This window comes from Aythya ferina (assembly GCF_964211825.1).
Source record: "Aythya ferina genome assembly, chromosome: 3".
In the NCBI taxonomy this organism is placed as follows: domain Eukaryota; kingdom Metazoa; phylum Chordata; class Aves; order Anseriformes; family Anatidae; genus Aythya; species Aythya ferina.
Window position 1 is genome coordinate 19,360,170 of NC_140298.1, and position 23,622 is coordinate 19,383,791.

The window sequence follows — 23,622 nt, forward strand, 5'->3', positions numbered from 1 at the left end:
TGACTGATAGCTCAGCAGTTATTGACAGGTTGCTTTCTTGTCTAAAACCAGAGGAATGTGTGGACCCTTGTACACAGTAAGCATTTGAGTAATAATGAAAGTGATTGATGAGAATAAGATTTCTTTTTACTCTTCTGTCATGAGCAACCTATTGGGATCAAGAGAACACTGGGATATAAATTAATCTTCCTTGAGTTATTCTAAACAGTCATGTGATGGGAGATTTCTTTGATCTCATTCATTTGAAATTGATTAGTTCTGTTAATTACTCTGCTTGAACTGAGTTAGCAGAAGTTTTCTGCGTGTTGCAACATCCTTGATGGTTTGTCTGCTGGCATGCCAAACAAGCAAACTTGTTAAAGAATTCAAAGGGAGGCAGTGTCAGTGTGGTGTTTGCTGACTAAGACTGATGATGACTATCAGTGATAAATACGCGTCGAAGTGATCAGATGTAGTTTGTTTCTGTGCTTGGATTTTTCACTGAAACTGTCGCTGGTTAAAATGCATAAGCAGTCCTTGGAGCAGGAACTCATGTCTTCCTCTGCCAAGTGAATACAGAATCACTAAGCCAGGAGGGTTTTCTCTATAACTCTTTGTGTCCTTTACCCACCTCACAAATCCTGAATTCTACAGGAAGAATTGGGATCTCATGAGATCTGTTTAATGCCCGCTGGATTATGGCATTATTGTATATCTAAGGAGGTGGCTTGAATTTCATGCCATCTACTTATTATTCTGATGTTTGTTGAATAGGTTCTGATTAATACTAATAGTGGAAGCTAATTTTCTACCTGTTGTCTGATTTTTCCAGTAATGAACCTCAGTCTTACAAGCTAGAGGATAAACTTGGGGTGTTTGGGACAGTAAGAACAAGATGAAACACACTGAAGCATTTGCCACGTACTGAGGTGGTTAAGGTCTGCTAGGCGTCCTGAAATCTGTCTTAGTTCTAATTAGCTTTCAGTTAAAAAAATGAAATTAATTTATAATACTAAAATGTTAAAATAATATAAAATCAGTGACTATATCTGCAGAAAGGAATGAGAAATGAAACTATAAAACATGCTGTAGCTAAATCTCATTCTAGTTAGGCTTAAAGGTGATTTCTCTTTCCCATGTAGCTGGTAGGCACTTGAGCCAAAATACTTTCCAAAATAATTCCCAGAGCTCATAGCCACTGGAATCCGGTCCTCTCACATCCTGCCTGCCATGCGTTAGTCTTTGTTCTGTAGAGATGCCTTTGGAGTGCCCTTCTGTGGCAGCACAGGCTCAGGCAGAAGTCAGCAGGTACCTGGTTCTGAAGAAACCATAGTACGAAGGCAAGACATAATGACAAGCTCAGTGCTTGGCCTGAGGGTAAACAAGTCATTTACCTGTTTTCAGTAAAATTCTTCCTGCTGAAGGCAAAGGAGGGTAAACTTTCTAAGCACCCGTGTAAGTATATTACAATTTATAACACTCGAGTGTAAAACTAATTTTGCACCAGTACATAGGTAAGAACAATAAACAGCTCAGTAATATCTCTTAGTGACTAGATGCAATCACAGGACAGCATGCGTGGGTCCAGTAATGTGTCAGGGATTGATGATCTCTAAGTGTGGCTTGACGGAACAGGGTAAGTCCCAATGACAGGCTCTCTCCAGGAAGGCAACAGATGTAGATTTAAATTCCTGTACACAGAAGAAATTATTGGAGTCCTTTTCTCCTATATCCTGAAAGAGTTCTCTAGTCATTGCACTGTTGCATAAAAACTGGTGGAGGCGTTTATTTTATTTCTGTTTTAAAAGAAAGTGGCAACCGTCCCTACATTTTACATAAAGTTTGTTCTGCTAGCCTTCCAGAAAAGCCTTCCAAATAAACTCCCCTGAGGAGATAAGTAAGGAAGGCTTATTTTCTGGATCAATTGGGCGTAAGAAAGACATTAGTGTTGAGCAGCATGGTGGGAAGTGGTTGTGTCCAGAAGCAGAAAGCTTGCTAAAGAACATCACCAGTGAAAACGCAGAAGTTAAAAGAAATAGGGTTCCTGAAGGTCACAGCTCTGCAGATGGGCACCTCTATCCAAGTCAGATGTTATGTCTGTGATGTCTGTATTCTGCACAATGACATAGGAGAAAGGAAAGTAGCTGGCATAGAAGCAACTCCAGAACTTGAGGCAGCACAGAAATGCCATGGAAGCACTGTATTTGAGCTAGCTTGCCATGCTGAGAGCTACCAGTTTGTGTTGCTGTGAAGACCATACCTGTCCTACCTTCAGGAGCTGCCTATTTTTGTGTTGTGGTGCCACACAAGCTGACGCATGTAGCAGCTTCCTCAGAATACCCACACAGCAACTTGTGGGGGCACTTGTGATGTGCAGGTATACCCATATCCATCATCTGGATTACACCTTGGGCAGCAGATTTGCTAGCAGGATGTGGGACCTACTCCCTGTGATCCTGTAAGGTAGAAATAAGGGATATTTTCTCCTCAAGTCTACTTTACTAGTCATAGTATTGCAATCACAGTTGACTTACCAAAATCTTATAGGCAATTTTTTATGAGTAAGAAAAATCATCGCATCCTTCCTCTAAAACGAAGAAGGAAATTGCCAATGAGACCCCAAGAATATAGTGCAAATGTTCAGCCTGAGGCTTCCTCACTCTCTGCTTTTGTTGTATTTCTTCTATTGAGATATTCTTAGTGGATAATGCCTTAAGTAAATTTTCCGAGTAATAATCTCCTTAATATCTGAAGTTGTTATGAGAGAGAACATGAAAAGCCAGGAAAGCAATAATTTCAGGAATTGATTTCTTTATGTTTTTATTTTTTATTTTTTTTCCTACTAACTTCTCTTGGCAATCGTGATTCTTAAATTTGTATTTTTCCATTTTTTAACAAAAACGCATTACAGAAAACTTACTTTTTTTTTTTTTTTTTTTTTTCAGTAAGTTATTTATGTTCTATCTGTTGCCAATATAAATAATTTAAAAGAAAATAGATTTTATGAAGAAATGCCATTTACTCTGTCATAAAGTATTTTGTAAAATCTCACTTTGACCGCTTATGCAACAGGGCAAATGATCTTTTTGGGCAAGTGATTATGAAAATATTAAAATGTTGAGGATTCTAGAAATAGAGTGTCCTTTAAGTCCAGGCTGCTGACATATCACAGAGATTTTATAATATTAATATTAGGTGTTTTATGTGAAGGGGTCATATAAAGTAACTTTCTCACCAGTACCAGTCTGAAGTGTGTCTGGTTCCATTTGATGCCTGGGGTATTTACATCTGGGCTATATTTGTATTTGCTATTCAAAGTGGAAAATGTGGGCCAATCTTCCCCCAATAGTACCTCTACTTTCCTTAGAACTAGAGACCAGCTTGTGATATTCTCTCTAACAAATGAAAATAAAAGATGAAACTGTACAAAGCAACAAATCAATTTCTTTGCCTGTTTGACATCAGTGGCAAGACACAATTGAAATCCTTATTTCTAGCAAAAAAAAAAAAAATGTCAAGAGATATTTGAAAACTCTCTAAAACTGAAAGGCTGAGTATGAACCTGTAGCTTGTTCTCTTGCTGGCACTGACCATAGCTTCCAGCTCAGGATTCAACCACCAAACCCCAGCTATCAAGGTCTACACTTGAAGAAAAAGTAGGGAAGTGTGTTCAAGGATAGACGTACCAAACAATCCCAGTGTACTGAGGTATGTGTCAGAATAGCAGCAGTTCATACTTCTTGCTGTCCAAGCATGTTATGAAAACTGGGTTCTGTTGATCCAGACTTCTGCCTGCATCGTGCTGGTGGCATTTTTACCAAAGCAGAAAGATTCGGTCACTGGCTGGGGCAGGTGATCATTTGGAGATAAAGCTAAGTTCTTAGGGCAAATATGATACCCTGATTCTTAAAGTCAGAGTCTTCATGTGATAAGAAATTATTTTTTCACCCTTGTTTAGGTGCTTAAAAGCGAATCTAGGAGTTTTTTTTTTTTTTTTTTTTTTTTTTTTTTTTTTTCCTAGTTTTTAAAGCTGGAACTCTGTGCTTCTTTAAATTAAATAACCATTACTTGCAACTGCCATATTTTGACATTAGCATTAGTGCAGAGCTTAGTTTCCCAGTGTGATTTGTGAGCTCTGTGCCTGGCATGAGGGGAGGAGAAAATGACAAAATAATTGAGAAGAGATAAAATAAGAGGTCTATCCTTAGAACAAGTGATCAGATTTTAAAAAAAAAATGACTAGCAAATGCCTGTCTTTCTATAAAGAATTTGTAGCATCTTTTCCAGATGCATCTCCATGCAGCTAAGAGCTGAGAGACTGCCAGAAAACTGTGTCTTTTGTGCACATTTGAAAATAATTAATATATTACATTGCAACTTTTCTTATGGCTACTGCCAAGTAGAATAAGTTCGATGCTTTTTAAAACGTAGATGATACTTAATGTTCTTCTTTTTCATTTACTCATTTGTATTCTTTATTTCTACTAACAAGTTCTTTCATTATCCCTGCATGGTATTTAGTAATGCCCAGGCCTGCTCTGCTCTGCTCTGCTCTGCTCTGCTCTCCTCTCCTCCCCCTTTTCTTCTCTCTTCCTCTCTTCCTTTGTTTTGTTTCTTCTAAATGTTATTTGTGGATTACTATACAAGAAAACCACTAATACTATTTTAGGTGATTTCCAGTGTCTGTCTGTATTTTATTTTATTTAAAGATTGTTGCACCAAAGGTATGCGTAATTATTTGCAGAATGCCCTAAAATGTGCATGTGCTATTTTGCAAATATAAAACCAGATTCTCAAGACATAGTTTAAAAATGAGCACCTGCTTACTTAAGAAAACCTGCTTTAGTATGAACCTTGGCCATTCTTTTGGTCAAAGCTTCATGTATGTGGTCTTACATGCATGTTCTTTTTGTTTAAAAATATTCCATGCCTTTTTTTTCCATTCTGCAGAGACAATACAGAGACTAAGTTTCCATGTCGTAAGTCATCCAGCTGTGCCATGAAAATCTATGAGGACAGTTGCATGATTTGTACTAATGGGTGTGGACAGCCAAATATAAAATCTAGATATTACCATTGTCAGTCTCCTATTTTAAAGAGACCACAACTAGCAAAAATTAAAAATAAATTACAAACAGCAATTTTGTAGAACATTTGGATGAATAACAACAACAACAAATAACAAAACCAAAACAAACAACAACAAAAAATTGTGATCAACTCAAAGCAACACTAGATTTCCCTCAAGGAGATTACTAATTCAAAGTACTAGTAAATTTTTCCTGTGCATAAATAAACCATAATAAAGGTGACATATGGCAATTCACATTTATCATTGATGAGAATGACATTGAAAAGTTAGTTATAATTGTTGCTTCGGAAGCTGCCCAAGCATAACAGATTTGTGAAAGCAAATATGAAAAAACAGTGGCAGAACATGTGACAAATAAATCCCATTAGATCTGGTAACACGACACAGGCAGGGAGGAAACCCACTGGGAGATTTGCAAGCCAGTAAAGAAAAATACACATTCACAATATTAATTACTATAGCAAGTACTTTGTGGATCCTAAAACAACTTCCCACTTGCCACACTTGGATTAATAGATAAGAATTACTTGTGATGGAAAGAATTAGAGTGTAATTAAAACTGACAACTGAGCTGTATGAAAATAGATAGGCACATGTAAACATTTTTTCTATGAATTGATGAGGTGCGGAACAATGGCTTTTCTGCTGAACAAATAATTCATCACACTAAAACAGACGCTCAGGGTAGGTAGAACTCATTAATACATATACCAGTTGCACCACGTAATGTTTAACTCATTTAAAAATGTGAATTAAAAGTGTTCATGCATTTTTAAATATTGCCAACTGATAGGTGCAGTAATAGCGTAAGAAGTCTTCAGTCAGGTTTGCAGGAGTCGTGCTGAAGGTTCATTCTTGTCTATGCACGTATGTTCGAGCAAGGAGTGGGAAGGAGGCATTAAAAGACTCAGATAGTGTGGATAGGATAAAGTAGGGAGTTTGATGTTGTCCATGCCACTAACTGCTGTATGGATTTCGAGAGGTGAGCAAAGGCTGAGTAGGGATTTACTGTAAGCGCCTCCAGCCCGGCACCTTCTCCATGGCCTTCACTGCTGGTGGTGGGAAGGGAGCATGGCACCCAGACCCCCCCATCTGTCTCCTCACCCACTGGAAGGAGAAGCGGGCTGCATGCCTTTAGTTTCTTGTTTTGTGTAAATTCCCTTGGAAGGATATGACTAACAGTTTAGTGGCAGAACACACTGACGTAGCATGGCCCTAATGTCATAATTATCCATAAAGAACTGACAGAGATCTTTCAATGTCTCTGACGAAGTCAAGAGACAAGTCATTTTTAGGTTCTGCTGAATACATAAAAATTGCCTAAAAATTAACCTACAAAATAAGTGCAGCAGTATTTCTTCTGGGCTCTGTTGTAATAAAACTGAGCAGCGCCAATCTTTTCACGATTGGTGAGAAGCACTGGAGGGCCACATCCCTGAAGCATCTCCGGGAGGAAAAGAGAGCCTAAATTACCACCCATGAGCCCAAATGTGCCTGACCCTTGTCTGAGTCTTCTCCTTCTTCAGGGTACAGCAGCTATGGGAAGCTGTGTTTCTGTGCGGAAACCCAGAGATGCTCTTGTGTTGGGAGTAAGCAGGGAGGGAAATGCCCTCATGGGATGCTGTGCCATAACAGCCCCTTGGGGATGCACAAATCCTTGGCAATTAAACATGAATAAAGAAGGCTGGAAGCTGGGATGCCTCCTATTGTGCAGCTGGATAGAGGAGAACAGAATTTGTGTCACCCAGCAGTGGGGCTGCAGAGGAACCCCTTGCTCTGGGCCCAAAATGCTTCTCCTGGTCTTGCAGGGAGGGGATGGCTCCTGTGACTGAAAATAAGAACAGAAAGCAGCAGCAGATAAGGGTATTTTTTTATGTAGGCTTTTTAAATTAGTCTTTCTATTCTTCTGGAATAACTATTTCCTTACAAGTGCGCTTTTGCCCTATCAGATCTATGCTTAGGTCATGTACAGCTGTTATTTGTATGAATATGTGATTGCTATGTTTATCATGTCACAGGCACTTCCTCTGCCTGCTGCATGCCTGCCTCTCTCGGACAAGCCTACTTTCAGCATTTCAAAGGGTCGAGCAGCTTCCTGCAGCCGCTCTTTGTGAGCACTGTGGCCATCCCAAGCTCATGCCGCCACATTTTAAGACAGCTTTTGTCAGTCCCGTATTTTGCCAGCCTTTCTCGTGTTAGCGTGAAATACACAAACCTGTAGATACTTTGACTTGTAAGCATTTGAGGATTTTCTTTAGTTTGTTCAGATAAATCTCTTGGCACAGCAGCGAGCCCATTTGCTTTCAAGGCTGGAGCTCTGTGCTATAACCCCTTTTATTACTTAATCTCATCCACATTGGTTGGTGGTGTGTTTTGTCAGTGACACACTGCCAGTGACACGCTGCATTTGAGTGTGTTTGTTTAGAAAAGTTCAGGACTGCTACAGGCCTGAACTTTAAACCGTTCAAATGCCAGTTCCAAATTTGAGGGTGAAATGGTCACACACAATATTCAAACTGTGTGGTGCATGTTACAATAAAAATATCGGCGGGCACAACTACACAGAATAAATGTTGGTGCTGTAGAAGGCCTCAAGAACATGGGAGTTGTTACACACAATAGCTTTTTTTGTACATTTTTGTTGTACATTTTTGTTGGATGGTGCTTGTTGTTAAAGGTACCATATGTGGAATGTTTACATCCCTGGTGGAAATGCGATTGCAGAGCTGAAGTCCAGTCTAAGTAAGCAGTGATCTCCAGCTGGGTACTGTGGCTGTGATCACTGTAGGTGGAAAATACCAGGCAGTTCAAAGGAGATATTTAAGATGTTCACTAGATAATTACTTGAAATAATTACGTTCCCAGGGACAGCTTTTCAGCTGTCAGAGGTAGGGCACCATTGCAGTCATTTCTGGAGAGGACCTCTCCTGCTACCCAAAATGGTTCCTGCCCGTTTGGTTGAATGCCTAAATGAAAGGCCTGATCCAAATGCTGCTGAAGCTATCTGGAAGCTTCCCATTGCTTTCAAATTGTACTCAATAAGTCTGACCCTTTTTAAACATTTAATAATAATTCCTCCGTTTGCAAAAACAAAATTGGATTCCAAATATTTAGATTGCTAAAGAAAGGCATGTAGTAGTATTTTCCACAATATTTTACACAGACTCAGTGTGCAGGAAAATGCTCATGCCTGATTTCCCACAGGATGCTGGAAGAAATCCTATGAAGTGATTCTTTTCCATGAGCTAGGACCAGGCAGTGTTTACATACGCTTGTGGCTGAGACGTCTTTTGGGGAGAAGGGTGAAAGGCTATGATATTTTTTGGTATAAAAAGAGTTCCAGGCTTGAAAATCCTCCATCTTCAAGAGTCACAGGGCTGACTCCTGCCACCATTTGAGGATCTGATTCTTCGAGGATTTGGATTATGTGAACAAAGTCCTGCATGTGATGGAGGAGCTACTTGCTGTGTTGGGCCCAGCATCTCTTGTCACTCAACAGCTGCTCCATCGGCTGGTGGGATGAGGAGCGGTAGGAAAGGATTTGAGGAGAAATTGCAGAGACGTGAGCACGCCAGGGAGGAGCGGCGTGATTGATGCTGCAGAAATGGGAGTCCTAAGGAACTCGGTATTACACTCATTTGTATTATGTCACATTGATATGACGACGTGCTAAAATAAGTGGCTTCTAAAGCGTTTGCTGATGGTGCTGCTGATCTGAGCAGGATTAAAGCCCATCAAGCACCCGAGGTATGACTGCCTTTGGCCGTTGTACAGAGACAGACTCTGGTGTGAAATTCTTGCGACCTACACCCAGTTGGTATGGTGAGTAAATTCCAAACACGTTTGCGGAGACTTTACACAGCGGTGGAAGCAGTTTTGGGTTGTTCCTGGCAAATGTTCTTCTGCCTTTTAGATGAGCGCAGACCTTCATCACCTGGCCATGAACAACGGACCCGTGGCTCACATCATGCGTGGCTGACACTGGGTTTAGCCCGAGGCCAAAATCACGGGGACCAGTTCAGGCTTCTGAGGGGCAGCAGCCACAGTTCGGGCAGCGCTTCTGGCGTCTCCCTCGGGCTGGGGTGACCGGCTCGGGGCTGGGAGCCAGGTGGCCGGGGCTGGGAGCCAGGTCGCCCTCGGTCCCTCGGGTGGGCGCTTGGCGAGGGGCGCGGAGGCGGGCGCGGAGCGGGGAGTGGGAGCAGGGGCGGGGGGTTTTCGGGGGCGGCCGCCCCCCAAAAGGGCCGGGGCTGCTCCGCATGCCCCCGGTGCCCGTCCGGAGCCGCGGGCACGCGCGCAGGCGGGCACGCGCGGAGGCGGCGGAGCGCGATGCGCGCCCCGAGGCACCTCGCCCGCCCCGGGGCCGGGGGGAGCCCGCGGGATCCGCGCCGCCAGCCCGCCCGCCCCTGCCGCTCCCTGCGCTCCGGACCCACCCGCCAGCCTCCTCCTCCTCCTCTCTGCCTTCTTCTCCTGCTTCTTCTCCTGCCTCTTTAACCGGCTCCGACTGCACCCGCCCGAGCCCCGAGAAGATGCCCGCCCGTGGAGCGAGGAGAGGGCAGCGGGTCGGTAAATAAGAAGTGAGTAGGAGCACAATGGCGTGCCTCCCTCCCCGCTGCCAGCCCTGCGGATGCTGCGTGCGCCCCTGCCTCCCCGCGCCCCTCTCCACCTTGCCTGGCCGCCTGCCCTGCCCTTCTTCCTTTCCTTTTTCCCTTCCCTTCCATCCCCTTCCCATCTCCGGAGCATCCCGGCGGGGGTCCCCCGGCGCATTGCACCGGCCGCGGGGAGGGGGCGGCGGTGCCCGGTGCCCGCTCCTTTGTTCGCCGCCGCGGCTCGGTGGGGCCGGCCGGGAGGGGAGGGGGCAGCCCCGGACCCCCCCTTCTTCCCCACCGCAGCCCCCATCCGCGGGGGGCTCGGAGGGTCGCCCCCGGGCACGGTGAGGGGTGTGGGGGGGTGAGGCCGGGGGTGCGCAGCGCGGTGCGGGCAGGTGTGTGCAAGGGGGGCGCCGCGCCCGGCCCCCGGCTGGGAGGGGGGTCGTGTTGAGCCGGCCCCGAAGGGGGTGAGAGGGATGCGGGGGTGCCCAGGACCCCCCACTTTGGCCGGGGGTCGGGGATAGATGCTCCCCCCCCCGCCCCATCCTCTGCCCCCCGCCGCAGCAGGTGCCCGGGGTGCCCCTGCGGGGCCATCGGGTCCCGGCTCTGCCAACCGGGGGGGCTCCGCTCTGCCTCCACAGCTGGGCTTCCACCCCCCCGGCAGCTGGGAGCCGTGCTGCGGCCATTCAGCGTGTACTTGTAATTCAAGACAAATTAAATATAGCTTCTGCAGTCAACTGCTGCGGCCATCATCCCGCAGGAGACCTTTACCTGCACTTGATGTGGTGGATTTTTTTTTTTTTCCATTGCCCGCGTAGTTGCTGGCAGTCACATGAGTTATGGAGACACTTGATAACGCGCTCAGCTGCTCGTTTCCTAACCCTGTGGGTTTTCGTAGCTGTAAATAAAAATACCCGCTTTAACAAATGGGTGACTTTTCCAGTAAGTGCACGTGTTTGACTGGTATTTTCCGAAGGGTTTGATCGATACGCAATTAACGCTTTAGGAGCGGTATGATGAAGAGCGCATTGTTTTTATGGCTGCGTCTTGGGAGTTGCAAAGTGATCGTGCAACTGTTGTAAGAGAGCGTTTGTCGGAGCACAGGGTAGAATAGGTAAGAGAAAGACGGCTTTGCATTTTTCTGCTACTTCTGTAATGCCAAGGAAATACAGCTGGAAAGCTGCTTAGCAGTGCTTAAGGCAGTGGTGGATATAAAGAATCTCTGCAGCAAAATGCCACCTTACACAAATACGCAAATAGGGGGAATCCTGCCTTTTGGAAGTGATCATGTATCGTAAGGGGACACACACAGAGAAAATGTTGCAAATGTGGGTGTGAGTGTAAACAGATAACACTTCCCCGAGCAGCAGTTTTGTTGTAAGGCGGCATGGGATTTAAGGGAAAGATTCCACTATGTAAGAATTCCACTTGGAAGCAGTAGAATTTCTGTAATCTCTTGGCAAGAAGGAAGCTCTGTTAACACACGTTGACCAGCCCTGTAAAAATTAACTTTCTTTTTCTGTTTTGTTAGTGGCGGCACCTGACTTGCTGGATCCCAAATCGGCCACTCAGAACTCCAAACCAAGATTATCATTTTCTACCAAGCCTACCGTGCTCACTTCACGGGAGGAAAGCGATTCAGCTATTAATGTTATGAAATGGAAGACAGTCTCAACAATTTTTCTGGTGGTGGTCGTGTATTTAATAATTGGAGCGACAGTGTTTAAAGCCCTGGAGCAACCTCATGAAACCTCCCAGAAAACCACCATTGTGATTCAGAAGCAGACGTTTGTGTCTCAGCATTCCTGTGTGAATGCAACAGAGCTTGATGAACTCATTCAGGTAATCCATACGACACCTTTGTCGCCCTGCCTTAGAGGGACAAATAATGTATGGCAGCACTGCTGGCATACAGGGGGAGAGCTGTCTTAGCCGAGCTCCGTGTTGGCCATGCAATGTAACAAGTGGTGAGGCCAGAAGTTGAGCAATAGCATTTCCACGCAAAGCCTCGTGGTGGAAAATCTACTGCTATTTTTAGGTCCAGTGCACTCAGTAGACAGCCTTTTCATTGAAGCCACCCATTATGGTAATTAAATGATTATTCATCAGCAATATATATAATTAATAGTTCACAAAGGAGTTGATATATTGATTCGTGCCTTACTAGGTCTGTCAATATCTGAGAAGTCCAATTCTGAAGAAGAAAATACACCATCCATTGCCTTAAAGGAGTTCTAATTTACCGTGATTGTATCAAGCTAGCTTTCCTTCCAGCTGTATGCTTCTTTTTATTGATTTTGTTTTAAGTACAGGAAAGCACCATGCACTTGCTATTTTGATCTTAAATCTCAATTTTCTGTGCTTCTTAAAGGTGCATCCCCAGCTGATGTAAATCAGTGTGTTCCTACTAACATGACTTTACCCTTGCAGGTCACCTGGCTTAGAACCATAGGAAATACTTATTTGCAGTAGCACAGAAACAGATTCAGAGCCTCGTGAGGCCCTTTCCAAGTTAAATCCCGTGTGCCTGTATTCTTATGGCTATCCAGCAGCACTGCGGGGAACAGCAAGGGGCTGCCAAAAATGTCACTTCTGGGAGTGGGAGGCTGGGGTGAACAGCCAAGAGCTGGCAGGGATTGATCTTTTCATTCACAGAAACCGCGGGGCCATCTGGGGCTGTGGGGCTGGGGGTGGGAAGGGGACGAGCAGAAGAGGGTGGGGGGCATCCGTGTGCCATGGGTAGAGCAGGCTCCAGAGCTGGCCCGTGGCATGGGCAGCAGGGCCTTCTGGAGGTGGATTTTAACAGCAGATCTGGCCGAGAGCTTAGAATTTTATTTTAGCTACCTAGACCAACCTGCCTTGAGCATGGCATTGACACGGACACCTGTTTTTTTGCAGCTTCAAATACAAAGCTCTGGTTTACTGAGTTATTTTTATGACACACCACTTCTAAATTTTGAAGGCAAACTAGGAAAATGCCTTGCAGTTTGTGATTTCTGCCCCCCCCCCTCCTTTTCCTTTTCCCTCAGAATTATTCCAAAAGTGGAACCCTTTAAAATGACTATTCAGCAATTTCTATCTCCATGCATCCCAACTAGGCATGCCTGAGGAGGTGCTGTTGATCTGTACAATTTTGATGCTATGTAATAAATATGTGTCAGCGTTTTTACCAGCAGAATGTGAGCTAATCTTTCAAAGAGATACACACACATTCTGATTAAAAATAATCTCTTGTAGCTAGTATAAATATCCCATATAAATTTTTTAGGTCAGATCCTGTACTTTTGAAGATAAAAATAGAAGTATGGAAGCAATATTATCTTACATCATCTACGAGATGGTCCTGAAGGCAAAAAAAAAAAAGTTGAAATTTGCACTGGAGTATTTAGATATTTAAGCATTTATGATTCCCTACCCAGAAGCACAGACTGGTAGTAGAAAATCACTTAATCAGCATTCAAAGCCCATTTGATGTGCTGTGTAAAATAAATGACAGCTTCAGCACAGCTATCAGTGCACAGATACCCGTATCAGAATTAGTTCCCTTCTAGCTAGCAATCTTGGCGTGACGAGAAAAAACAAAGGCTTTTGGAGCATGGCAGGTGATGCAGCCACCCACAGCACGTGAATGCGAGGTGGTGCTTGTGGGGAGAATTTGCTGTGCTTGTTGGCTGGCTAAATGGAGAAACTTAATTCCTCCTTGTTCCTTTCTGCTGATCAGACCCCTTCTCAGCACTGTGAAGACCAGGGCATGGAGGTAGGAAGGTGCTGTGGTTCCCCTCTTATAGGAGGAGGACAGAGGCAAAAGTGAGCCAAGGCCAAGTCGTACAAGTACATGTAACTGCCTTTCTTTCTGCGGAATAAGTGATAAAGGATTACATCAAGTTGTTTAAGGATCTGGAATTAAGTGGCTTGCCCAAACTAAATAGGAAATCTGTGGAAAAGCAGCATCTCAAATAAATTTTTCTCCAGCTACCCTAACCATGGGGTCAAATTTCTTCCCACTTTGTCACAGAAGCTAAATTATTGGAAAGTGTTTTGTCTCTCTGGGCTTATGTCTGACTGTTAGTACAATATAATGCAGTGTTTCTTCAGTTTCCATTGGATGTCTGTATGAATAAAACTAAATAGTGCGTGTAAGGAAAAAGTAAATGATATTTAAGAATTCACTGAAAGATACCAAACTGAAAATTAATACGTTCTAGCGCAGTAGGAAGCTGGAATGCTTAGTGTGTGTGAAGAAAATTACAGAGCTTACAGACTATAATGTCTTCTTTAATCAAGTGTTTACATTGAGTCAAACTATAATGAAATTCATTATAAAATTTTCCTTTTGAACTTAATGTTCTGGGAATTCAGAAACTGGTTTGGCTCTTGTTTGTTCTAGTCTTTGCTCAAGGTGCTTATCATGCAAGGCATTTTCAATATTTACAGTTTTGGGTCTGCCATTTAACCCTTACTCTCAAGCAGTCTTGACCATCCCATTGACTCCTAACTGACAGTACATTGTGTGGTGGTTCAGTCAGGTGAGCAAGTTGGAAAGACTAGCCTGAGAACACAAATTTAACCAAATTCATTTGTGCAAGTGGAAAAGTCCAATTCACTAGCACACAGGTGCTAGTTCCATCGTCTATTGATAAAATCTTGATTTGCCCAAGAGCTGACTACAACACAAAAAGTTGTTAGCTTCTAGCAATGTACACAGGTCAGGGAATTTTTGCTGTCTTTCAGTCTTGTTTTCTCTCACTAGTCACAAAAAGCCTTCCTGGCAAAACTGTATATGCTACTGATAAGTTTTCAACACACAGAGCTTTATTTCTCAGGTTCTGAATTCCTGAAACTAAACATTTTCACATTGATTGTGTGGATCCTCTAGGTGTGCTCAGTGGGAATTATATTTTTATATACTTTATATATCTGATATACATGTGAAGCCAGGGGTGATGGAGAGTTGCTATGCAGTGCAGAGATCATGTAAAGTGAATGAAATAGAGTGCCCTGCTGATGACAGCCAAGCAACCTCATCTGCCTCAGAAAAATGACCTGTGTTTTCTTCGTAACTTCTGGGAGGTCAGCCTAGTCCTGCAGCATTGTGTGTGTGCTGACGAAGAGGTGGTCTTCATGACCTTCTCCATTGCTGACCTCCATGCTCTGGTGCTGCAAATCTCTTTCAGTGCTCACTACTTCAGTTCCTTGTTGCCTCACCTCAATAAAATACACCTGAAATGAACAACAGCAATGCATGACCTTGAGGCCTGATTCCAGAAACCATTTTTTTGATATTCCACAAGCACTGCTATTTAGCACCAACCTTCATATGTGTGCAAGTCATGCAGAGGGTTTCTTTGCACCCAAGAGCCCATTTTTTTCAGGCAACTTCAACTCTCTTTTCTGTAGCCTGAAGCAAGTATTAACAACAATATTAAGTGGATCACTGTGTGCTCTACACACCAATGCTGAGCTTGGCAGTGCACAGCGTTAAGTGCTGGTGTACCCATGATCTACAGCTAAAGAAATCCCCCATCATGGAAACTTGTGAACATACAAATGCTGTCTGGGTGAGTCTGGTGAGGATGCAACAGCCCAGCTAACTGTGTGTGGTCTCATGTCAAACTTGCGTTACTAAAGTTTCGGCTGGAAGGTCTTGAAAGGGTCTTGGTTTTTAACAGATGAGGAAGTGTTTGGTGAAAGTTGTGTATAATATCTCACACATTATAAAGCTGTGGAACGGGGTGTGGCCAGAGACTTTGCTACTATTTCTGCTATAAGAAGAAGAACTCTTGTCAATTTTCATGGATTTTGTTTGTTTGTTTGTTTGTTTTTTTTGTTTTCTCTGTCCATGCCTGTGCTCAGCTTGACCCTGACATGCCATGCAGATGACAAAATAAAAGAGCAGAGGTAGTCAGGCTGTCTGGATTTCATGTATATGAGAAAGGAAAACAAACAAACAAAAAACAAAGCAACAACTACAGAAACAAAACAAACAAACAAACAAAAAACCCGATCTTTCCTCATGGTAGGGATTTTTTACATCTCCATTGGAACTTTTTTTTTTCTCCACTAGTGAGTTTTTTGTTGACAGAAGCTGATAGAAACCTGGGAGTAATCCAAGGAACAATAAGAATTAGAGAATGAAAAAAAATAATCTCTAATTAGAGCACTTGAATATCTAATTATTTTATTCCAGCTTCATTTCTCCTTTAGTGTGTCGACTATTCCCTCCGCTAAACTTGCCAGTAAAGTTTTGAAAATGTCGGAGGCAGTTTCCAAGCTCAGATGCACAAAGTATTGTCAGGTACCCAGAAAGATCTCCTGCTCTATTCATGCTGTATACATGCACATCATGTTAGGATGTGACCAGCATTGTGTATTGTGGGCTGTCTTGGCAATGAGAGACGAGTATTTGTCCTCCTGCCAAAGAGAAAGCTGATTAAAAAAAAGAGGGAGAGGGAGAGAGAAGAGCTTTTTATATAAATAACACCTAATTATGTATTACTCAGCAGTTATCTGTTTTAGGGTTGGCCTTTATAAACCAAAATGAAAAGAAAGTCCTTTTACTCCCCAAGCATCAAGATGTTTAGTGTATTATTGTACAAAAATTGGAAATAAAAGAAATCTCAGTTAAATTATTTTAAATATCTGAAGTGTCCTAGCAAACTGGTGTGAATTATTTTAGTTATCTTAGTAACTTACTTATGAAACTTAATAAAGATTGTTAAAGTAAAAACTGAAACTAACTAACAGAACATATCTAATTTTTGGTTCTTTTAGCAGAAAATTCCTTCAAATATGTTCATTCTGAAGACCCCAACAAGTGGAAAAATTAATATCAGAATAAACAACACAATCTTTTAATGTGTTCCAAGTGCTGTTTGTGGTAACTCTTGTTTTATAAACCTTGATTCAAAATCTGAGCAAGTTTTCATGGTGCTGCACCAAGCTGTCCCTGCAGTAAAGGACTTTATAGAGATTTTATCCAGCCCCTTTTAGAGTATGTGGCTTCCTCTGGAAACTGAATGCCTACAAAAATGCACTTATATTTAAAAGAAAAAAGAATTAATGAACCGTCAAGATTAGCTGAATTGATCTTGATCACACAAGTTGATCTCCTTGGGTTCTGCATGGCTTTGTGGTTAACATGAGAAGAAAGCTCTCAGGGTCCACAGTCATGTGCCTTGCCTCTTTGAGTTCTGTGTTTGCAAGGGCTAAATTCTCCCATTACTTTGCACTCATCTTTTGGGTTGTGAACAAGACTAAAATGTGTTTTCTATTTATCTCTCTGGAGGAAAGATTTTTTATTTTTTTTTTTCTCTTTATCTCTCTTGAGGAAAGCCTGATACAGTTATGAATGTCATGGGACCTACATTCCTGCAATTCTTTCACCAAACTTGTATCACCAGAATGTCATCATGTCTTCTGACGTAATTACTTGTTAAAAATGTTTTACTTCAAAATATGTATTTTCTATGACTTTGTTTCAGTAGATTGAAGTAGCTTGGATGTATTTTTCATTATTGTTAACCTCCACCATTAGCTGAAATTATATTTTTTTTTCATAGGGTTTTTTACAACTTGCATCTTAGCCCTAAGAAACTAATTTTGCTGCATCCTCAGAAGGAAGTTGTTTTATTTCAGCCAGATAAGCTCCTTGAACCACAGCCTCTCAGAGTTAAAATAAAGAAGTGCAAGCCCTTCTTTCTCTCCCAGAGATTAGAAGCTTTTTGAGCTTGCTCTCTCATTTTTGGAAATAACAAGTCACAGTTATGTAAAGATTTTGTTTTCAGGCAAAAAGTCACAGATATGTAAAGATTTTGTTTTCAGGCAAATCTGACATTTAAATATAAATTTATTTATTTAATATATTTTATTTATTTTATTTTATTTAATATAAATTTAAAATGTATTGGCTAAGCCTATTCAACTTGAATGAAATTTTATCCATTCTTCGAATTGCAATGTTGATAGACATTCTCATTCCTGTGATCTTTCTGAGGAACTTTTTGGAACTTTTTGAGGCAGTTTGCCATGTATCAACTCAGGCCCTTCCCAGCTGAGACCAGCTTAGATTCTCCCTTTTGCAATTCCTTCCAGCTTCCCCCAGAAGGAACATGAACTATCCCGTCTTGGTCTAGATCCTAGTCTGCAAGCAACAGGTGTTTGTACTTCATAAACCTTAGATCCTTGAAAAGACTGACAGACCAGCATAAAAGAAATTGATGCTGCAGTGTATTTGATTTATTTATCTGGGGATCCAAAATACTGTTGCATCAGTTTTTTTAATGTACAAAGTCGTGCTGCTACATTTCAGACTTGAAGCTTACAACAAATTGCAAACACCAGTCACAGAGCTGCCTGTTAATGCTGTTTGTGAAGCAACATGCAATGCATGACATTTAAAGCAGTGAAAACATGAAGTGCAGGAACTGTAGGCTGTGTTGTTACCCTGTGCAAGTGTCTGTCCTTAGTAAGGAGTCTGCCCATCAAAGCAGGTGAGCTTGTGTATTCTTATTTTGAAGTATAGAGGTAGTCCTGGCTCTTTACCCTCCCCTCTCAGAAGTCCCCTCTTCTGTCTCAGCACAGGGAGAGAGGGATTTTTTGCCAAACTTTCTGTTGCCTGGGACCATTCCCATCATAGCACATTGTCAGTACAAGTCCCTCTTCTGTAGTTATTTTCTTCATGGTGGTTAAACCAAAAGTGATTTTTTTTATGCACATGCTCTTTACCCTTCATGCGCATAAAATCAATACAGACTTTTGGGAGAATAATAAATAAATTCTAACCATCCTTTTCATTTCTCTGTTCAAGGAGAGGGGGTTCTAACTTTTTTTTTTTTTTTTTTTTTTTTTTTTCCTTGCTGCTGGCGTTTTGGCTCTTACATGGTATATTTACTTCAGATGAACAGTTTTACAGGACCAAGAACCTAGCTAGCTTGAGTGCATCTGAATGACAGCTTTTGTCTTAGAAGGGTGGCAGCTATGACTCATTGGTAAGTCAATTTTCCTGAGCAGCTGTCTGAATAATCCTTCCCGTCTCAAGAAGCTCAAGAAGCAAAGAAAAGCCCTCTTACCTAGATGTGTGTCTATACATATGTATATATATGCATGTAAGCACACACAAAATTTATATACACACAGTTTTTAATATATAGTTAGAAATATAAATGTTTTTCAATACGTTTCTATATATTTTTAGTTCAAGTAGATTGTGAACATTGAATGAGAAGTGTTCTATGGCATGCTGGGTATTAGCTGGTAGTATAGATTACAATCATAAGTTATACAAATGAAAAAGAAGTACATGCAGTCACAGAAATACAATGCAAACATCATTGCAGTCTCTTTCAACAGTAAAGCTCTAAAGCATGTGCTTTGGGAGTCCAGGGAGTCATTTGATAAGTGTTAAAATCATCCTAGTGTGCCTCTGAACACAGAACTGGGATTTCCATTCTCTGTAAACCAAAGTACGAGGGTAGGACCCATGCAGTAGCTGGGCAGCATGCGGTATGCAGCTACACTGAAGAGAGAGGGAGAGCTCTTGTCAAAATTGCAGCAGGACAACAAAGGTGGAGAACAAAGTTTCCAAAAACTTTGAGGCATCTCTGACTTTTTGACATCACTTGTTAATTGATTGCCAGGAAGCACAAGCTAACTCCTGACAAGGTGGGTAACAGAACACGCTGCGTTTTTTTATCAGCAGCATAATTTAAGGTGAATCTATTTTAATCTTTGGATAGAAAAGCTGAGAGTAATGAAATGTTGTGTTACATCATTTCAGAAAAGTGAAGTGACTGCAGTATGGTACAAAAGCATGCATTCAGAGCCTGGTGGAGAAGAAGATGAGAAGGGGCGGCTGGTTTGACATATGCTCATTTCTGCCTCTTCTGTAGATTAGAAAGTGGATGACTACCAGAGGCTATTCTCATCAGTTTATAAACCTCTCTGTATTTGTCCTGTGGCAATGTGGACCCCAGAGTAGTGGATGCAGCTCTGTCATCAACAGGCTTGCTTTTGTCTTTCATCTCCGTTGACTCCTTGCAGGGTCAGAGGAACAAAGGTTGAAATCCCTGACCTAGGAGAATTGGAATTATCATTTTTTTTTCTTCTTCCTCCTCCCCCCCAAAAAAACCAAAACCAAAACCAAAACCCAAATTAAAAAAAAAAAAAAAAAAAAAAAAAAACACAAAAAACTGCTTTTTCAAAGGCTGTTTTGTGTGATAAACTGCAAGGGTAGCTCAGCATGGCATCTTCAGACAGCTATCTGCGTGAACACAGAGATGTGATAAACCAAAACTGCACAATATATTTACCGGAAACTGTTTCTAAATTATATAGGAAATGAATAACTGACATTGAATTAAAATGAGATTTTATGTTGTCACTCCTGTTTTCCCCGTGTTCTTGGAAACAGGGTGAATGCAGTGTTTATGTTTTTGGAACTCAGGTCCTGTTTTTAAAAGTAACACAAGTAATGCCTGGCCCACCCATTCTGTGCTCAAACATCTCTGCCTCTTTTCACTGATGCTCTACTGAGGCTTATTCCTGGTTAGAGGTGCAAAACCAGGTAGTCTGGCTGTAGTTCAACTTAGGACCTGAACAAAGCTTATGCCTATGCCTAAAATACATCACAGAGCTAGCCTAAGGGTCCTAGTGACTTAAAAAAAAAAAAAAAAAAAAAAAAAGAAAAAAGAGAGAGAGAGAGAGAGAATTAAGTTCCTAAAGTTTTTAGATATTTGAAAATGTTATTTCTTTCAAAAGAGCCCCAAATTTCACCATTATAAAGACAAATAAAAAGCAAGTAGTCAAAAACCTAGTATTTTTACTGAACAGACGTAATATTATTATTAAAACTATTTCACATAGAGACAGACCATGATTGGATGCTGTCTGCAGGGTGATCCCTCCTGTGCACAGTCCTCAGTGATCTCATACAAAAGAGATAAACAAATACACTCAAAGAAGGCAAGACAAGTGAAATAATCTACATGGTTTAAGAATGGAAACTATCCACATTCCTATTCTAGTGGTGAGTGGTTCTGTAGTATTGAAGTGGAACTGAGGTTTAAGCCGGAATTTAGTTTGTACATGGAATACTAATAAGAAAAACTAGAAAAATTCCCTCTAAGGCTGTCAATTAACTGTATTGTTGTACTTTTTTTAGAAGCCAAGAAATTCCAATGTTAAGATAGCACAAAGCCTTTATCAGCTACAACCTACAATAAATGTGAAGATTATACAGTGTTTTCATGATTTTGACTCTTTTAGGATTGAAAATGCACAGAGTTAATAATGGTATTTTATAATTTAGGATATTCCAAAGGGCTCAGAAGACAGAAAAAAAAGGTTATAAAAAGAAGGAAAGTCATGCCAAACTTGTGACAAATGAAATGGTTGTGTTTGCTCTTGTAGTAAAGCATCAGTCAATAAATAAGGCTGAAGATCAAGAATAAAGTGACAGAGAAAAGTGGACCTAAGAGCACTGACAATGAATAACAACATGCTTTTTAATCATAGAGGGTGAGATCCCGGCTCTTGATGAAGTTGGCAGAAAACACTGGCACAAGGCTGAGTTTTTATTCTGTGCTACATTTGTACCTTTGTATAGTGGAGATGATCAAAAAGAAATATCTGCTTTGCAGATATTGCCCTGAAATGCATGTATGTTAGGAATTGTCATATATATTATTTTCTCTTAGTATTTTGGTTAGGAATAGTCTTAGATGAGGACCTGTTAACCAGCACTGACCAAACTAAGGAGGAAAGATAACTGCTGATCCAAAGAATTTAAGATGAATTTGCCCTCCCAGTGAAATCCAGAGGCAACATTCAAAGACTTTATGAGATGTTGTTATTGATCACAGTAAACCTGCGACTTTGCTGCTTTTAGGCCTGTCATCCTTCCTTGTTAGTAAGGAAGACTTACGGACAGCTCTGAAGGAATGTAATGTAATATTTAAGACTAGCTTCTCCCAAACATGGCAACCACAGAGAAGAAAGCATTATAGTGTGTATTTGGAAACTTAATAACCAGATGATAAAGAAAGCATCATCTGGCCCTTTCTGACTAAAATTGTATTTAAAATAATGCTTAAGGTAAATCAGTAAAGGTACAAAGAAGGTCAATGAGAATACTGGCAATAAAGAAATACTGATGTACAATATTTAACAGGTTTATTTAAATAGGTAAATACATTACTTAATAAGAAAGAGCCTTTAACTTGGAAAAGAGGCAGCTGATGGGTCTACAAGATCATGAATGTATTGGAGTAGACAAATAAGAAATTTCTGTTGAAATGTTTCTCATAATATAAGAACTTTATTATGAGGAAGCACATACTAATCTCAAAAGGGAAGTGCTTTTTTAAACAATCCACAGATAAATTGCAGAACTCACTGCCACAGTATTTCTTGGTTCCCAGATTGCCATAGGTCTCCAAAAGTAGTCAAATTCTTGGTAAAATGATCCACCCAATGCAATCTTAACACCATGATGCAGATGCAGCCTTCCATTCAAAGTCCATAAAACTTCTGGTTTGAAGCTGTGTGAAGAAAAAGCCACTTTCCTACTTGCCCTAATTCTACATCCTTTCCAAATTAGCTGTTGGTTAAAACCAGACATCAGAATGACTAATTGTCTTTTGTAGCCATATGTTGTGTTTTGTCCGGTCTGACCCACTGACCCAACAGAACAGTTTTGGGTTAAGTTGCTTTTTTTTTTTTTTTCCTGGAATTGTAGTATATTGCAGTTAGGAAATGCATGGATGCCATGGATCTTTGAGCAATTCCAATGAGCATATCTTTCACAGAAAAGACACTGATGCAGTCTGGCTTCAAAACTTTGTGGTGGTGATACAAAGTTCTGAAAACATTTTACATCTGGATCTGCATAAAAATTGGTCTTGTTAGACTGCCTAAACAGGTGCATTGTTCTGTATAGGGCATTCATGCAGTACACTAGACTGCAATAAAATGTGAATGGTCCCATAAAATTATATTGATCCAGTGCTTTACCATATGATGTCCTCAGTGGAGAACGCATTCTCATTTGCAGGTACAAGGACATACGGTGAAAATTCTTGGTTCAGTAAAATGAAAAAAAAAAAACAAAACAAAACTCAAAATGTATTCAGTAGGCTTCATAATGCACTAGGGTTTGTAAGTCAAAGGAATATCTGTGATGTGTAAATTCTGAAATCAGTATAATGTCTGGTTTCCACATGGGGCTTAGTCTGTTGTGTCCCTTCCTACAGGAATGTAGACACTTGTCAGTACTTATTGTTGCCAAGTTGTAGGTAATGTACAAATGTAGAAGCAGCATTATTCTGCAAACCCAAAGGAGAATTAAACTCTCTTCCTCTCCCTCTCCCCATCCTTTTCTCCTTCCTCAGTAGGACTGAAAAATCCACATCTTTGATGTCTGCTTTTCTGGTATTTTAAAGCATTTTAAAATGAAAACAGTTGAAGGTATAGAAGATAGAGTGTGTAAAGTCCATGTAAAAGTACCCCAGCTTGCTTTCTGTTGACAACCCCGGGTGCTGAAAATGGCAGCAAGATCCCCATGGCTGTAGAGATGCAGCTGTGAATTTGGAAATGGCTGCTTTGTGCATCTGAGCTTTGACAATGGCAAACTGGAAGCGGGGGATTTTGGTTGAGATCGAACCACTACAGATTGATAGCCTGGTGATCCCAGCACTGATATTTTGTCATGTCTGTCCACAACAACTTCCACGGGCATTGTTTAGAAACAAAAATGGTTTCATTAGCAAATTATTGATGTATTTTATGATTCAAAATAATAATAATTCTGCAAAACAATCTTCCTCTGAAACAGTGGAACAGTTTCAAAGGGTTTCAGTTTCAGAACAGTTTCAGAAACCAAAACAGTGGGTTTTCTGCCCACACAGAAAACATTCTGGTCTACCCTGTCTTTATCTGCAAAGTAATTTTTGGACAACTCACCAAGCAGAA

General features: G+C 41.2%; 1 protein-coding gene across 4 annotated transcripts in view; it reads left to right on the top strand.

Annotated features, from left to right (window-relative positions):
* The window catches only part of KCNK2 (potassium two pore domain channel subfamily K member 2), a 131,326-nt gene that overhangs the window by 43,069 nt on the left and 64,635 nt on the right, over positions 1 to 23,622 (top strand). For 2 of the 4 annotated variants that reach the window (XM_084512778.1, XM_084512781.1), the window contains one exon: positions 11,189 to 11,499. In XM_084512778.1, coding sequence (XP_084368904.1) covers positions 11,189 to 11,499 — 311 coding nt within the window. Of the gene's footprint in view, positions 1 to 9,466; positions 9,646 to 10,663; positions 10,772 to 11,188; positions 11,500 to 23,622 lie in introns of those variants that run through there. The other 2 variants (XM_084512780.1, XM_084512779.1) reach the window with 2 other exon arrangements.